This window comes from Balaenoptera borealis (assembly GCF_965194805.1).
Source record: "Balaenoptera borealis genome assembly, chromosome: 13".
NCBI classification, from domain to species: Eukaryota; Metazoa; Chordata; class Mammalia; order Artiodactyla; family Balaenopteridae; genus Balaenoptera; species Balaenoptera borealis.
The window spans coordinates 96,609,144-96,626,439 of record NC_138870.1 but is presented as its reverse complement, the minus strand read 5'-3'; the positions used below and the strand labels follow the sequence as shown (position 1 = coordinate 96,626,439).

The following is a 17,296-nucleotide window of genomic DNA, read 5'->3' as shown; positions in this document are numbered from 1 at the left end:
ACCAGAGGAGGGACATTGAACTGAAATGGGCCTGAGTTCAATGCGAGGGGATGGAATTGAGGCAGAACTTGGGATGTGTACACAAGCCCTGAAGACAGAGAGCGTGACATTTTCAGAAAACAAGGCCATTTGGTGGGGCGGGGCCGGGGGAGATGAGCAGGTTGGGGGTACAGTTGAGAGATGCCTCCGGAGAGTCAGGCAGGGGCCAGGCCTTCGTGGGCCTTACTCGCTGCGGTAAGGATGGAAGTGGGGGCAATGAAGGAGGTGACAGCATCCGTGTGGCAGGGTCCAGCTGCCACACAGAGGGCAGGCTGGGGGTTCAGGGGGAGGCCTGCACCGGGATGGAGAGGGTGCTGAATCGGGGGAAGCAACAGTGTGCAGGGACTCACTGAGTGTTGGGAACGCAGGGTTGGATGGAGGGCCTTGAGGAGGCGTGGGGAGGGGTCGCTCAGTTCTTCCTTGGGCTGGGTGGTCCTTGCATTTCCCCCGCCCCCAGCTTAGAGCCGCTGTGGACCTGGGAGGGGCAGTGCCACCCTGGAGATGGACCAGCATCTTTGGAGGTGTGTCCAGGGCCAGGAGTGGGGCAGGGTAAGCATTCTGTTATTGAGGAGCCCGGAGCCCAGCCCTGCCTTCCCCTTGGCCCCTTGACCTGCGGCTCCTTCTCTTATCAGTGCTCGTAACCCCACCCCACCCTAGCTGGCTAGGGCTCCCTCCCTTGCCCCGCCTCCACTGCATCCCCAGGGCCTTGCGTACTCCCTGGACTCCATCTCTGGGCACCCCTCCGGGAGATGGCCCTCCCTCCGTGGCTGGCTCCAGAAGATGCCACCTCACTCTATCCTCGCAGTATCCGCGCCCCCTGTGTGACCCAGCTCCCTGGGCTTCCAGCTGTTTGCATAGCAGCCGTGATACCACCTCCAGATCCTGGGACTCATCTCGGTGGCCCTGCTGCTACACTTGGCTTCCCCCTCCTCTTGGGCCCCTTTAGGTGGCCTTATCACAGCCAGGGCATCCCACGCCTGACCCCCCCCCCCCCCCCCCCAGTTCGGGAGCCCTTGGAGGCACTTAGCCCGAAGCCACGGGGGCTTCAGGAGCCGCAGGACTTCAAGGGTGGCAAGGGCTCTGTGGAGAGAGGGGCTGGCCAGCAGAGCCTGGGGCCACAGTCCTGCAGGAGGGCCGGGGTGAGCGGGGCGAGCTCTCTGCCCACCCCGTCTACACAGCCACGTCACGCTGGGGGAGAAGGACAAGCTCTTCCACGTCACCCAAGGAGAAGTTCGCTGACCAATAGCGAGAGTGCCGAACGGACATTCACGGACTCGAGGGTGGGCTCAGCTGGTTTCTCCCTCGCCTCCGGGCCCCTCTGTCCCCTCTCCCCGCGTCCCTCTCGCTGGGTGCTGTGCATGCCACTGGGCCAGTCCCTACATTCAGCAGTGGCTCTACCCCCCGGGCCTTGGCCGAGAACCCTGCTAACACGGCGAGCTCTGAGCTCCCACAGGATGTGGTGCCAGGGAGAGGCCTTGCTGCCCAGACTGGCCAGGAGGCCTCTCAGAGGAAATAACATTTGAGCTGGGCCTGGAAGGGGTTTCTGCAGGCCCCAGGGAGGTGAGGAGGGGTCAGGGCGTTGCAGCTAAAGTCGCTGTGGGTGGGAGTGGACAGAGCTGAAACCGAGGCTGGGTGAGGCATACACCTGTCATCCAACCGGCAGCAGGGAGCCAAGGAGGGCTTCTTGAAGGATCATGATGCCAGAGAGCCAGGAAAACAGGTCTCCTGGCCTCTTCTCCCAGCTCGGAGGGCTGACAGGAGACAGCCAGTGGGCCAGTCACCTGCCCTGCTAGTCAGGATGAGCTGGGCTGTGAGTTATGCTGTAGGCCCAGGAAACCACGGCCTCCTAACCCAGCTCCCTACCCACATCTCACTCACCCATCGGTGACTAGAAGGACCACGCTGCTCCCTGGTTTAACCCCCACCCAGTAGATTCCCCACTGCCGCAGGATAAAACCCAGCTCCTCACCCAGCCCGCAAGGCCCAGCATGGCCCGGCCTCACTGCTTCTCAGCAGGGCCCAGCTCCCTGGGCATCCAGCGCCAGCCCTGCCCCTTGGGTGTGGGGTTCCAGGGTCAGTGAGGGCCAAGCCAAGTTGACAGAGCCTCCCAGCCAGACCCCCTGGGGCACCTACCTCACCTGGTGATGCTCCCACATCAAGGGGGAGGAGTTGTACCCCCAGCATGACCAGCTGGGCCCGTCCTGATGGAGGAGGGGCTACCAAGAGGGTCGTGGCCTTGGGTACAGCCAAGTGCACCCCGTGGCCCCACCCCATGCTCCCCATCCACCAGCCCTGCCCTCCCCGACCCCATCTCCCCCTTGCGGTCCAGAAGTCTAGGGAAACCCAGACAAAGCAGCCCCAGCAGCAGGCCCTCTTCAGATCCAGGAGATGAGGACCTGGGAGGGGACCTCTAGGCTCTGCCGTGGACTAGCTGTGGCTCCCTAGGACCAGCCACCCCACTCTGGGCTCATTTCCTCCTCTGTGCCGCTTTTGCAGTGCCCTTCGGCCAACGCTTCCATGGTACAATTCTCCAACGCTGCTCGGGCCGCATCCTGCTTCCTCCAAGGTGAGTTCCTTCCTCCACCACTAGGGGTCCTCTGGGAGGCGGGTCTCACTGCTGCTGGCGGTGCGGGGCGACCTCTCGTGGACACATGTGGGCATAACATGGCTCGTCCCTGACTGCCCCGGCCGGGACCGCAGGAGGGCGCTGGGAGGGCCAGCCCGGCTCTGCCCACACCCTGCTCTCCTCCCAGGCCCAGGGGGCCACAGGCCACCTCCTCGGGTTCATTGGGCCCAAGTGGGGAAATGGCGTGGTGGCTTTGAATCAGTCGGACCTGACTTCCTTCTGCTCTTCACTGGCAAACATTTACTGAGCACCTGCTGTGTGCCTTGCCTGTGTGGGTACTGAGACAGCCACCTAAGAGCAGGCAGGTCCCCACTCTTACTGAAGTTGTGGTCCAGCCAGGCCCCAGTGCCTCCACTTCACACTCCGAGCCCCACGTCCCTCCTGTAACTTTGCCTGCTCGACAGCCCCACCTCGCGGGGCTGCCATGACAACAGAGGCACCGGTGCTCGGGCCCTGGCCCAGGGCAGACACCCAGGACCCAGTGACTCCCTCGGTAGGTCACCAACCCCTCCTCCCCCACCCCTCCACCTCCACGCTCGGCAGCCCCTTTTCCCAGAGGGTTGTTCCAAGGGTTCCAGCGGGACCCCCCCAAATCCCAATGCCTGAGCACCTCCGCCCACGCTGGGCCACCTCCTCTGGGAGATCATTTCGGTGCTACCCCCGCCCACCCAAGGAAGGGGTCAAGTTAATGGAATTTGACTGGGAAGCTCTTTATAAAATAAAGATCCTTTCATAGACTGAGGGAGTGCTCTAAACTTTGCCTTTCAGGCCCCTTTGGATTTTCTGCTCAGTGGGTTTGCTTAAAGCGGGGCAGTTCTGAGCCCCTCTCCCCTCCAATGGCCAACCCAGGCCAGAGCATCTGGGCTCAAGTACTGTCATCCCAGGCCCTAGAGAAAAACACAGGCTGGGCCAGTCCCTCTCAGCCCCCAGGGAGTCCTCCCAGAAAGCAAGAAGGCAGACCCTTGGTACTTCATTCTGTGGCTGGGAGTGTCACGTCCAAAGCAGGGCCCCCAACCCCAAGCCTACAGTCACCCTGGAGAGGGACTCTTGCCATGCTCCACACTCCTCCCCAAAAAAGAAAAGAAAAAAAAAACCAACCCAGGGACATTCCTCCACAGCCACTCACACATCTGTGACTTACCTGGTGAGGCAGGGTGAGTACACTGAAGCACAGAGAGGTTTAGTACCCTGCCCAGGGTCACACAGCCATGGGAACTTCGCAGAGAAGGGAATCCAGAGCAGACTACAAGTGCAGTGTTCTGCAGAGACCCCAGGCCCATTTTCCTGGACCATCTGGCTCACCTTCAGAAAGGCCTGCCTGTGGACCAGTTTGGGAAGGAAGCCAGGGAGCCGTCAGGTAAGTGCGAGGCTCCCTGCTGGTTCTCATTTCATCCTCACCACGGTCTCTCAAGGTAGATGACACTATTCCACTTTTGACAGATGAGGAAACCAAGACCCAGGGAGGCAAAGCCACACCCACGGTCACACAGCTCTCCCACAGGTGCCGGATTCTGTCCCTGACGCTGCGGGCAGGTTGCTGAGATGCCCCCTCCAACAGGACAGCAGGTCTCTGGCCTCAAGTGTGGCTTCCGACCGCTGGGCTCTGGGGTGGAGGGCCAGGTAGGGAGTGGGCAGGGGGCCTTTCCATCTAATGTCAGGCTGACTCAGGACCAGGAGACCCCTGCCAGCTTCTACTTCTCTGACTTTGAGCAACACAATTCAGAAATGGCAGCTTTTCTCCTGGCTGGTGCGCCTCCCCCGGCCAGGTTCCTGGCAGCTCTGGGCCTGCGCCTCGGGAGCACAGACAGATCGGCAGACCTCCTCAAGCTCAACCCGGCCCTGGGGTTCCCTGCCCCCACCCCGACTCTCCAGGGACAGATTCTTCCCCTGATGCTTGGCCCAGAGCCTGGGGACCACCTGGGGGTTGGCATCCATTGTGTGTCAGACCCACTGGCCTCATCATTCACCAGATGCTTTCCTTGGACAAGCCCCTTAATTTCTCCAAGCCCAGCTTCCGGTAAAGGTGATGATCACCTTACATCTCACTTTTCAGAGATATTAGTGAGCTAATAGGTGGTAGGAAAGTTGCCTAGCCCCTGATTAACAGGCACTAAATAAAAGCGGGTTTCTTTCCCTTCCCTTTCTTCTGGGGCAGAATCCTGGATTTCTGGAGGTCCCCGTGGCCGTGGGCCGAAGGGTGAATATTATTAAGGAGATTTGAGACGTCACTACTAGCAAGAGAGCTCTGCAAAACCTTCTTCACGTCCCCAGGTGAGTGGGCCCACCTCTCCAGAGTCCCCGGCCTGGGGAGACAGGTGAATCGAGAGCCCTCCTCATGCTGAGCCATCCCCTGAGGCCTTCCCCTGCCCACTCTGTCCCCCACACCAGCCACACCCCAGTGCTTCTCCCTGGGCACCCTGCGGCCAGGGTAGACGCCGATGTGATCCTCCGGACTCCGCCTACTGTCTGTGAGCTTCTCCTTGCCAGCCCCAGAGATGGAGCCTCAGACACTGGCCTGTCTCTGGCAGGGGACAGGGGGACAGTGCTAATGACAAAGGCAGCAGAGGTTACAGGGTACTGTGAAGGGACACATAGCCCACCCTGGGGTCCAGAGGGACTTCCTGGAGGAGACGCCATTGTCACTAGGATTTGAAAGATTTAAGAGCGTCGGTGTGTGTGTGTGTGTGTGTGTGTGTCAGCGTGCATGTGCGTTAGATGAGAGTTAGCCAAGAGAGCAAAGGTGAGACAGGCTGCCAGGTAGAGGTCACAGCACCAACAGAAGCATGGAGCCTGGGAACAGCATGACGGGTGAGGGAAGCATAGGCAAGTCGCTGAGGCTGTTATTGGAATTTGAGGAGAGAAAGGAACAGACTGGGGACTGAGGTTCGGAGAAGTGGAGTGACTGACCGAGCAACACGGCTAGTGAATCAGCCTGGCCCCCGGGCCTGCGCTCTCTCTACTATCCCAGGCCGGCTACAGAGCGGGCATGGTTGTCAGGATCTGGGCACAGGTGTTGCTGGGATCTGGGCTAAGTGGCAGAAATCACATCAACCAGAGGTGGGTGCAGAGTCAGAGCCCAAGGGAGTCACCTCTTCCTGGCAGAAGGTGGGGCAGGGGTCCTTCTTCCCGCCCCCACCCCCAACCCCATGCCCAGCATCGGGGCCGGGGCCTTCCATGGGCTAAGCCTGGGGAGTCTGGGGAAACTGCTGAGGGCTGGGAGCCAGACAGGCCTGCCCAGGACCTGGCCCACTTGGCACCGCCCACGGCCTTCGTCCTCCCTCAGCAGAAAACCACGTATGCGCCTCCTACCGCGCGAGGGAGCCCGCGCTTTGCGGCAGCCCCACGTGTCGCAGGGCTCTGGGGTCCCCTTTCTGCCCAAAGCCAGCCTGGCCAAATGCCACAGCTGGTGCAGCCCCTCCAGATGCTCCCACAGCAAGAGCAAGGAGGCCAAGAGAGTCAGGGCAGACCTCTCATCTAGAACAGCTCTGGTCAAGCCATGGGCCTCCTTCTCATTGCCCACCATGGTCCCCCCACTTCTCCTCTAAGGTCTAGGGCAGTCACTGGTCAAAGGGAAAGAGGAATGTGCTTCGGAGTCAGAAGGCCCTGGCTTTGTTAGTAACTGGCTGTATGACCTTAAATCACATCTCTGAGCCTCAGTTTTCTCATCTGTAAAATGGAGACAACAATGCCTACCAGGGATGTTATTCATTCATTCAACAGGTATTTATTGAGCTCATACTATGTGCCTGGCCCTATATTAGGCACTGAGGATATGGCAGTGAACAAAACAGGTCAAATCCCTGCCCTCAGAGAGCTTACTTTCAAGAGGAGAAGTACCGACAATAAATAACAACCACAAATAAGTACAATGTAGGGTGTGTGTGGTGGTGATCTATGGAGAAAAGGAAGCAGGGAAGGCGGACTGGCGGAGGGGTAGGTGGGACTGTTCTTAACAGGGCGGTTTGAGAAGAACATGGCCTCCTTGGGAAGATGTGGAATGAGCCACGTGGCCATTGCAGGGACGGGCCCCAGGCAGGCGAGCAGCAGAGCAAAGGTTGAGGTAGGGCTGAAGATCACATGTCTGCAGCGCCTTGTGTGGTCCAGGCGCTGCCTCTTCTCCCCACCAGATGTCAGGCCCCTCGAGGACAGGCATCGTGGTCCTGCTCACTGGGAACCCCTGGGCCTGGTGCGTGTTAGATGAATTAATCAGTGGCCACATCCTTTACTAGAGAAAACCGAGCCCCAGAGAGGAATAGTGCCTGAGCCGAGCTCCTTCCCCAAGTTAAGGGCACAAGTGGGATTGGGGCCCCGTCTGCCGACAACCCCCGGACCCTTTTCACGGCACCCTGAGCCTGTCGGCCATCGCCCTCCTCCCTGGGCCCAGCCTGGCTTGGCCATCTCCCCATCACTGGGGTGGCCGTGGGCTGCCCGGCGCTGCTGAGCCAAGCTGCGCCCCCCTTTTCCGGCCTCCCTCTCAGGTGGGAGGTGAACCTGGGCTGCTGTGCCAGGTCCAAGGGACTCCCACATGCTCCTTTCGTCAGCGTGACCATCCTGGGCTTCCTCCTGGGTGAGAAGCGGGCGCTGGGAAGCCAGCCAAGCCAGTTGTCCTTTTGGTTTGCTTGTTTTGTTTCTGGCAGCAGAATTCTTTTTGCAAACAACTTCGTCCAGGGAACCCCAGTGTGGGGAACAGAGAGTACAGACCAGCTCTAGCTGAGGGGATGGGGGAAGTCCAGCCTCCAGGAGGCCCCTGAGCCCTCTCAGATCTGAGGGAACACTGGGCGAGCTGCTCTCTCGGCCACATGCCCATCCTCTCTGTGGGCCGGTGGGGCTCAGAGGGCTGCGCTCTCTGCAGCTGGTCAGCCTGGCTGGTAACCAGGCCCGCTGCTGCCAGGCCTGTCCTCCAGTGCTGGCTGCGACCCGGCTCCTGACTCCCTTCTCGGTGGGTGGGCGCTGCAGGCTGCAGCCTCCCCACACCTGAGACCCCACCGGCCTCCCTGTGGTCCCCTATGGCTCCCCTCACCCGGCTTTGGGGGGCCTTCCCGACCTGAGCATTTCTAGAGCGACAGTAGCTATAAGTCTTTGATGGGCAACCCTCTCACTATTACCCCAGTGTCCCCGCAGGCCCTTCCTACCTTTACCTGGGAACGCCCCCAGGGGAGAGCCCTCACTAGATCCTGTCTCTCCTCCCTGCCTTATCCCCACCCCAGGGAACCTGCACCACTACTGTTATGAGAGGTGCCAAAAGTGCGGCAGTGACAACTTTCTGCTACACCTGGACAACAGTTGGAGGTTAGGCCAGGACCAGCAGGGGCCGCTTGGGAGTGTGTGTGTGTGTGTGTGTGTCTTGGTACGTCTCTGTGTATCTCAGTGTGTCTCTGATGTATGTGTGTCTGTATGTGTCTATTGTGTTGTCTCTATGTTGTTTTTTTTTTAAATAATGTACTTCTTTTTTTTTTTAATATTTATTTATTTGGCTGCTCCGAGTCTTAGTTGCAGCATGCGGACTCTTCATTGCAGCATGCGGGATCCAGTTCCCTGACCAGGGATCGATCCTGGGCCCCCTGCATTGGGAGCGCAGAGTCTTACCCGCTGGACCACCAGGAAAGTCCCTCTCTATGTGTTTCTATGTGTTCGTGTGTGTGTGTGTGTCTCGGTGTGTGTTTGGAGGTGACCACAAATTTCCCTCTGTCTCTCCAAGTGCTAAGGGAGCAGGGGAGGGCCACCCCGGGGGTGTTTTGCCCGCTGTCGCTCTGAAGACATCCATGAACCACCACAGGTGAGGTTCAGACACAGACACTGAGTTTCAGGTCTGGGGAGACCCAGAGGATACACAGTGCCACCCCTTCTTTCTCCTAAAATGTGCAGCACAGATTCATTAATTCAGTCATAATATTTCAAATGAGTTTTTTAAAAAATTCATTTGAAATAAAGATCATTTCATGTAACCCTCACAATAACCCCAGGGAGCATTATGGTCCCCAGAGAGGCAGCTTCGAGGGCTCCACGGCCGCTGCTACACGAGCACTAACAGCTGCTCCCTGGCTTATTGCGAAGTTGCATCAGTGGCCTCGCCCATCCCACCCCGACCCTGTTTGAGGCCATGGCTGAGTGGGCTACAGGGACAGTCCCCTTCTAGTCCCTCCAGGGCAGGGGGCCCCTGGGCCTGAGGCCAGGGTAGCTCCATTCAGAGAGCCTTGTGGCCCTTGGTGATGTGGCCTCCCTCCTGATGGTCAAGACAGCAGTGACCACCCCAGGATGGGCCCCGGAACCCCAAGGACTAAGGAGGGGGAGCATTTCTAACAGCCAAAGCCTGGGTTGTTTTTCTGTCCTTCTCGAGTTCTTTCCCTGCTGCCCAGCCCGGTGTCTTTGCCAGCTGCTCCAGACCATGGTAGGAGAGGGCGTCCCCAGCCCCTGTCCAGCCACGAGTATTGTTACCAAGACATGAATCAAGTCAGGTGTCCTGCCAACTGTCACCAGCCCGACCCTCAGTCTCACCGCACTTCACAGACAAGAGGGCCCCCCAAAAAGCTACGTGCAAAAATCAGTCTTTCATTTATAACTCACACAAGAGGTTTGTCAGTGACAAAGAATTCAAGAAGAGAAGGGATCCTCCTTCACCTCCCCTGGTCAAGTCAAGAAGCTTTTGAGAAAGGAATAACCACCTCCTAACTACTTAGGGATCCTCGTATCAGCCAGCAGAGGCCCGGGCACACTTGTGCCCACAGCACAGGGTCACAAATGCCACGGCAGAGGGCAGGGGGAGCTCAGAGGAGGGGGCCTGTGTCCTGGTCTTGCAGGGACAGATCGGCCCGCCAGGCGAGGGGCTGAGGTCAGCTCACGAAGCAGGAGCAGGAGGAGCAAAGGCACGGGGGCGCGAACATCCCTGGAGTTTTTGGTTTTTTAAGTAAATAGCTCTTATGTATTTTTTTTAGATTAATTAATTAATTAATTAATTTTTGGCTGCGTTGGGTCTTCATTGCTGCGCACGGGCTTTCTCTGGTTGCAGCGAGCAGGGGCTACTCTTTGTCATGGTGCGCGGGCTTCTCATTGCGGTGGCTTCTCTTGTTGCAGAGCATGGGCTCTAGGCGCACGGGCTTCTGTAGTTGTGGCACGCGGGCTCAGTAGTTGTGGCGCACGGGCTCTAGAGCACAGGTTCAGTAGTTGTGGCACATGGGCTTAGTTGCTCCGCGGCATGTGGGATCTTCCCGGACCAGGGATCGAACCCGTGTCCCCTGCATTGGCAGGGGGATTCTTAACCACTGCGCCACCAGGGAAGTCCCCTTCACGGAGTATTTGAGGAAGGGTCAGTGTGCTGGGGCGCCCCAGAACACCCCAGGTTCCATGATTCTCTAGGAGGACTCACAGGGCCTGGCCGAGTCGTGGTCATGGCTATTTTCGCAAAAGGATACGGAGCTTGATTAGCAAAGGGAAAGGGCATGAGGGCCACATCTGGAGGAAACCAGGCTCAGGCCTCCGAGGGTCCCTCCCAGTGGAATCGCACGCGCTTAACGTCTTCAGCAACCAGTTGTGACAACACGTGTGAAGTGTTGTCAACCAGGGAAGCTCGTTAGAGACCCAACGCGCAAAAGTTTTTACCAGGGGCTTGTCATGGAGGCATCCTCTGCCTGGCATGTACCCAAATCCAGACTCCCAGAAGGAAAGCAGGGGTTCAGCATAAACCACACTGTCTGTACAAACAGTTTAGGCCCAGTGGCCACGCTTATCAGGGAGTGGTGGGAACCTTCCTGAAATCCAAGTTTCCAGATGCCAGCCAAGGTCCAGCCTTGCAAGCAGAACTTTGTCTCAGGCCTGATGTGTTCATTCTTCTCTGCATCATTAGAATGAAGGGGAGGAGGGAGGCTGTGGGCCGGGGGCCGGGGGACACGTGGAGGCCATGTCAGGGAGGGCCTTCTAGGGCTGGACTTGATGGTGGGGGTGATGGAGCCACGGATAGGGGATAAGCTGGAGACAGGTGACAAGGTCCAGCCTCTGCTTAAGGAAGATCCTTCTGGAAACTTTATGGTGTCTGGAGGGGAGGGGGGACAGCTAGGGGAAGCTGCAGAAATCACCCAGAGTCCAGTTCTGGAACTGGGGTTCACTGGAGAGGACAACAGCATGAGAGGCCTCAGGGGGGCAGAGGGACTGTTGGGCGGGAAGGGGGAGGTGGCACGGCGCTGAGGGGTCCTGGGGGGCGGAGCGGCAGAAGGTGGTGCAGGATCCAAGGAGCCTGTGCTGGGAACGGGGCTGGTGGTGAGGGGTGGGGGTGGGGTGGGGCGTGAGACGGGGGCAGGGACCCAGCTCTGGAGGATATGCGGTGGGCGCTGGGCGCTAGGGAGAGGCCGGAAGAGAAAGGCAGAGAAATTGCCTGAATTACGAATAGCCTCAGCCTCCTCGGCCCCTAGAGCAAAGCTGCTGAGAATTAAACACAGGAGGATGGAGTAACTGAGAGGTAGGGGGTAGTACAGGGAGATGCAGGCGAAAACAGGAGCATTTGAAGCACTTCAGACAATAAGCAGAACAGATATCAGCTCAGCTCCCACCCCTCCCAACACTCCCCACCCCTCCCAACACTCACAACACCTCCCAATACGCCACAACCCTCCCAACACCCCCAACCCCGCACAACACCCCAACCCCTCACAACACCCCCAACACCTCACAACACCCCAACACCCCCCACCCCTCCCAACACCCCCCACCCCTCCCAACACCCACACCTCCCAACACCCCCCACACCTCCCAACACCCCCCACCCCTCCCAACACCCCCCACCCATCCCAACACCCCCCACCCCTCCCAACACCCCCCACCCCTCCCAACACCCCCCACCTCCCAACACCCCCCACCCCTCCCAACACCCCCCACCCCTCCCAACACCCACAACACCTCCCAACACCCCCCACACCTCCCAACACCCACAACACCTCCCAACACCCACAACACCTCCCAACACCCCCCACACCTCCCAACACCCACAACACCTCCCAACACCCCCCACCCCTCCCAACACCCCCCACACCTCCCAACACCCACAACACCTCCCAACACCCCCACACCTCCCAACACCCCCCACACCTCCCAACACCCCCCACACCTCCCAACACACTCCACCCCTCCCAACACCCACAACACCTCCCAACATCCCCCACCCCTCCCAACACCCCCCACACCTCTCAACACCCACAACACCTCCCAACACCCCCCACACCTCCCAACACCTCCCACACCTCCCAACACCCCCCACACCTCCCAACACCCACAACACCTCCCAACACCCACAACACCTCCCAACACCCCCCACACCTCCCAACACCCACAACACCTCCCAACACCCCCCACCTCTCCCAACACCCCCACACCTCCCAATACCCACAACACCTCCCAACACCCCCCACCCCTCCCAACACCCCCCACACCTCCCAACACCCCCCACCCCTCCCAACACCCCCCACACCTCCCAATACCCACAACACCTCCCAACACCTCACAACTGAGCTGTCCATGTGCCGCAGGCACTGTGCTGGGCATGGAGTCACGAAACTCACTCCCAGGCACGTCCTGGGGGCTGGAAAGTTTCGTGGAGGGTGATTGGAGCAAAGACGGGGGCAGCTACGGCCAGTGGGGAGGGCTGAGCCCGGAGTGGGCTCTGGAAGGGACCCCAGAGGCAGTTCATTCAGCCCCTGGGTGGGCAGGCTGAGGCTTGCCCCAGGTCACATCACTCCCAAGTAGCAGCCCCAGTCTACCATCCATGTTTTCCACACCCTCAGGTGTGTGCACGTGTGCACGTGCACACACACACACACACACCCCAGCAGCTAAAGGCAAGTCCCGTCTTGGACCAGTGGGGTGAAGGGGCAGCCTCTGGCCATCCCGCCCTGGACCCGCCCTCCCCTCCCACCCTTCGGCATCAAGGAGTCAACATTCCTGAGTCCACAGCTCTGGACCACCAGGCCCGACAGCCCGAGCAATGGCCTGGTGGAGTCTCTGAGCACCTGGAGGCCCTGGGCCGGTGGCTGCAGGCCATGCCGGTTATGATGCCCAGGGGCACAGACTGGGGGCCCTGGGAGGTGTTAGTGGAGGCCAGCCCATAGGCCTGAGCCAGGCAGGGGACCACATTTAATCTCTGCAGCCCTGCCTCACTCCACCTGTGTGCCACCAAAGCCAGCCACCCAGATTCCCCTACACCTGGAGGGCTTTGGCTCTCGGGAGGTAGAGACCTCCAGGAAATGGGCGGTGGGGGCCATGCTGGGCACAGAGGGTGGCCTGAATGAACTGGGGTCCCCAGACTGAAATGCCCTCAGCCATGACCCAGGGCCCGCCAGCCCTGCACCCTCTCTGGGGACCACACTGAGTGCCTCGTGATGGGACATGCCTCCCCAGGCAGGCTGCAGTGCTGATGACTGGGTGCTGAGTGCCCCTCTGAGGTCTGTCCTGCCTGGGTGAGGCATGCCGGCCACACCAACAATAACACTGTGGCAAAGACTGGCCGCCTCGTGAGGACTCATGCAGCCCCTTCTCCCCAGGCCTTGGAGAACAGGGAAGGGCGGCAATAACCCCCATGCCCCACTGCACCCTGTTGTGCGGGTGGGAAAGCTAAGACTGGGCCGGGGAGGAGGGAGCTGGGCGAATGATGGAGGTTTAATTGGGATTGGGGAGGGGCTGGGGTTGTGCTGGGGCGTCTCAGGTTAGCCTGGGGGACAAGAGTGAAGGATCCAGTGACAGGGCTGGGATGGGGCAGAGGCTGTCCCCATGCAGTGGGCCTAATCTATCTGGCAACGTCCCCAAGAGCTGAGTGCTCTCCCAGCTGTCCCCTCTGTCCCCAGGCTACTCCTCCCGCCCTTCAGGTCACCATCTTTGGCAGCCTCTGTGACTCCCCGGATCTGGGTGAGGAGTCACAGCCAGACCTTACACGCAGCAGGCACGATGTCAGGGCCCACCACGCTTACAGGGCCCATGGAGATGTTTTAATTATTTTTATCAATCAGAAGGGGGGAAGGTGGATATAATACAGCCTGGATTATATTCTTCTTTATAGCAGCACAATCACAAAATATAATTTTTAATCCTTTTTTGTAAGAAGGGGCCCATAGAAGTCATACTGAGGCCCTGGTCACGGGGGATCCTTAGAGGCCTGTGTGCCTCCCGGGGCCTTGCTATGTGGTGATGATCCGCTCACTTGACGGCCTCCTCCAGCAGGGCCACGTCTTACTGTCAGAGCAGGCACACAGTAGGCAATGGGTGAATAAATACATGCTTGTAAATTAAAAAGTGGTTTACATTGACTGAGCACTTGCCCTGTGCCAGGCACTGTGCTCAGCTCCTGAGAAACAGACGTGCCCATTTTACAGATAAGGACATGGAGGCTGAGAAAGGCTAAATGACTGGCACGAGTTGTTCACCAGGAAAGCCCAGGTGTCAAGCCTGCACCACTGGCCAGCAACGTCCCCACAGGAGCAGCTGGTGGATGTGTCATTTCCAGGAGGGACAACCTCACATAGACATCAGGCAAGTCCCCCGATGTCAGCCTCTGAGTTCTGACGCATGGGCCAGTGCCCTTGAAGGCCCCAGTGCCGCCCTGACCTTCCTCCAGGCCACAGCCCGTGCAGGCTGTTCCTCCATGCGGCCAGGCGCTGTGCTGGGGGCGAGATGAGTGATAACTGTAGCCCACGCTCACTGTGTACCAGGCACCAGCCTGTCTAACCCTCATGGTACCCCTGGGGGCTGTAGGTGACTATTATTCCCGTTCCAGAACACCGCCTGAGAAGTGGGCGGAGAGAGGGATGCGGGAGCCATTCCTTCCACCTTGGGAACTTGGAGGCAGGGAAGCAAGCCTTCGTGAGACAAGAGACCTTTGAGCGCATCCATGAACGATTAGGAGTTCATCAGGTAGAGAAACAGGGCAAGGGCATTCCAGGCCAGGGCACAGCCTGAGCAAAGGTGTGGGAGTGGGAGGGGCCCCGGGGCGCCGTCGAGGAGGGATCTGCTCGGACTGCAAGCGAGGCCGCAGGGAGTATCGGACTGCTGGCTTTCCGAGGCTGTACGAGGGAGTGGGATGTTTGAAGATTGGGGAGTTGCAGTCAGGCGGGCACTTGGTGCACGTTTATCGAGCATTTATGAGGAGCCAGGCATTGTAATAGGCATGGGGGAACAGAGGTGACTAAGGCACAGTCACCCACGAGAACCTGCCTGGGAGAGTCCATCTCGGCTGGGATCCACACCTGTCCCTGGCGCCTCGGCTGGCCCAGGCGTCTTTCCCTCCTCGACTGGACTTCTTCTTCCATAAAACAGGCTTAACTGCACTTGCCACCCGGTGACGGAGCTCTTTGAGCTCCCTGGATAAAAGATTCTGTAAATACAGAGCCCTGTCGCCAGACTGGGCGGGGTGCAGTAGGGAGCCCGCATCAGATTCCCAGGACGCAGAGAAACAGCCCCTGGGGGGCCGAGGGGGCACCAAGATCCTCTGAGGTTACCGCCTCTCGGTGGCTGTCAAACGTGTTCCTGCAGCCAGGAAGTCTGACATTAAAGTCCCCCCCACCCCCGCCCCCACCAAGGCTACTCTGCCTGTGATGGGTAAATGACAGACGCCAACAGGCTGGCGGGTGAGGACGGCAGGGAGGAAGAGATGGAGGGGCCTTTGCTGCAGGGAGGTGCCTGGAGGCGTTACCCTCACCCGTGTGCGCATCTGACACAAGCGTATTGAGCACCTACTAGGATCAGTCCTGGTGCAAGTGTCGGGAGTCCTGGGGGGGGCAGACAGGGACACGGCTCATTCCGCCACTCCGTGGGGGTGGGGGGGAACGGGGAAGCCCAGTCTCTGGAAGCACGGAGAAGCTACCTGACTTGACTCTGAGTCTGGGACAAAGCCGTCTGCCTTCGTCTCTCAAAGACCGCGGCGGCAAAAGCCCTTCGTGCTGAGGCAGCGCTGCTCCTCACATGACCTCACAGCCGAGGAAACAGAGGCCAGGGAGCCTCGCTGGCTTGTCCCAGGTCACACAGCCAGTTGTGTAACAGACAGCACAGTTATTATTTGCATTTTACGAACAAGAGGTGAAGTGGCTCACAGAGCAGGACACAGAGCAAGCAAGCGGTGCACCCAGCCTAGACCCAGGGCTGCAGATCGCGGGTCCCCCTTGCTTTTCGGCTGATGCGGGACTTGCTGCTCCTCTGGGCTGGAGCGGAAGAGGGTTCCAGGGCCCCAGAGCCCTGAGGTTGGCCTCTGGCAGGCAGGGGCCGGGGCGGGAGCCAGTCTGGACTCCTCTCACTGAGCTGTTCCTCGGCATCTCCAGCACAGAGCCAACCTCTCCATTAAGCAGAGCAGGAAAAAAAAAAAAGCAGAGCAGGTTCAGCGCCCAGGACGCAGGATGCTTCGGGGGCCCACGGAAATGTTTTCATTTAATTTCTTTTAAAACCGGAAGAAAAATTAAGCATAATAATAATGAATACTTACTCACGAATCAAGCCTAGATTAGTCATCTTTCTACCCACGTGGTCATAAGATATAATTTAAAAAAAATTTTTTTTATGAAGGAAGGGGCCACCGAGACAAAAGTGCCTGGCAACGGAGAAAGCCATCATGTGGCCCCACGGCAGTGGCTGCACCGTCAGCCACCCAGAGCCTGTTCCAGCTGGGGCAAAGCTGGCCACCTCTGCCCTGCCACTGTTTATGAAACGATGATGGAAGAAAGGAGGAGCAGAAACAGAGCAGTGAAAAGAGAGGCGGGGCGCTGGGAGAAGACTACCAAATGAATGGTGGCCGGACAGAGAGAGGAGTCTGAAAGGGCAGAGCGTGGCTGAGGGAGAAGATGGCAGAAAGGCCGGGGACAGCGGAGATGGGGAGACAGAGCTGTGTGTGATCACACAAGTCTGACGGGTCCCGTCAGTGAGGATGGTCAGGACAGAGGGAGGGGCCTCACACAGTCCTGGGAGCCTTGAACAACAAGACCAGGAATTTCCCAGAGGCCCTAATTACGTTCCCGTGGCTGCCGTAACAAATTACCACAAATTTGGTGACTTAAAACAACAGAGATTTATTCTCTCATAGTTGAGAAGACCAGAAGTCCAAAACCAAAATCACTGGACGAAAGTCAAGGTGTCGGCAGGGCCTTGCTCCCTCTGGAGACTCTAGGAGACACTCCGTCCCTGGCTTCTCCCAGCTTCTGGTGGCCGCCAGCATTCCTTGTCTCGTGGCCACACACTCCAATTTCTGCCTCTGTGGCCACATTGCCCCCTCCTCTTCTCCTCTGCCTCTCTCTTAAAAGGACACTGGTGATTACATTTAGAGCCCACTCTGATAATCCAGGATAATCTCCCCATCTCAAAATCCTTCCTTTAATCGCATCTGCAAAGACTTTCCATGTACGGTAACATTCACAGGTTCCAAGAATTAGGACCTAATATCTTTGGGGCCCATTATTTACCTACTACAGGCCCACAGAGGCAACACAGTTTAGTAGAGGGCTGCCTCTAGCCAGCCTGTGGCCATGGCCCTTGCCTGAGACCAGTGGAAGGCACATGGCCTCTTGCTTTACAAACCAGCACATCCTGGGAAGGGGGTCCTTCTGCCAGGATCCTTGGAAAGGAGTGAAGCAGGCTCTGCAACAGAGGTGGCGGGATATGGAGATTCCACTGGAA

At 58.7% G+C, this 17,296-nt stretch overlaps 1 protein-coding gene across 5 annotated transcripts in view; it reads left to right on the top strand.

Moving 5' to 3' along the window:
* The window catches only part of DNAL4 (dynein axonemal light chain 4), a 34,447-nt gene extending 20,245 nt beyond the window's left edge, over nucleotides 1–14,202 (top strand). The window contains exons 5-8 of one of the 5 annotated variants that reach the window (XM_082352829.1): nucleotides 2,536–2,605; nucleotides 3,850–4,022; nucleotides 4,106–4,231; nucleotides 4,821–10,711. In XM_082352829.1, the coding sequence (XP_082208955.1) occupies nucleotides 2,536–2,605; nucleotides 3,850–4,022; nucleotides 4,106–4,186 (324 nt within the window). In that variant the 3' untranslated portion in view covers nucleotides 4,187–4,231; nucleotides 4,821–10,711. The other 4 variants (XM_082352830.1, XR_014233788.1, XM_082352831.1 and 1 more) reach the window with 4 other exon arrangements.
* The last annotated feature ends 3,094 nt before the right edge of the window (nucleotides 14,203–17,296 follow it).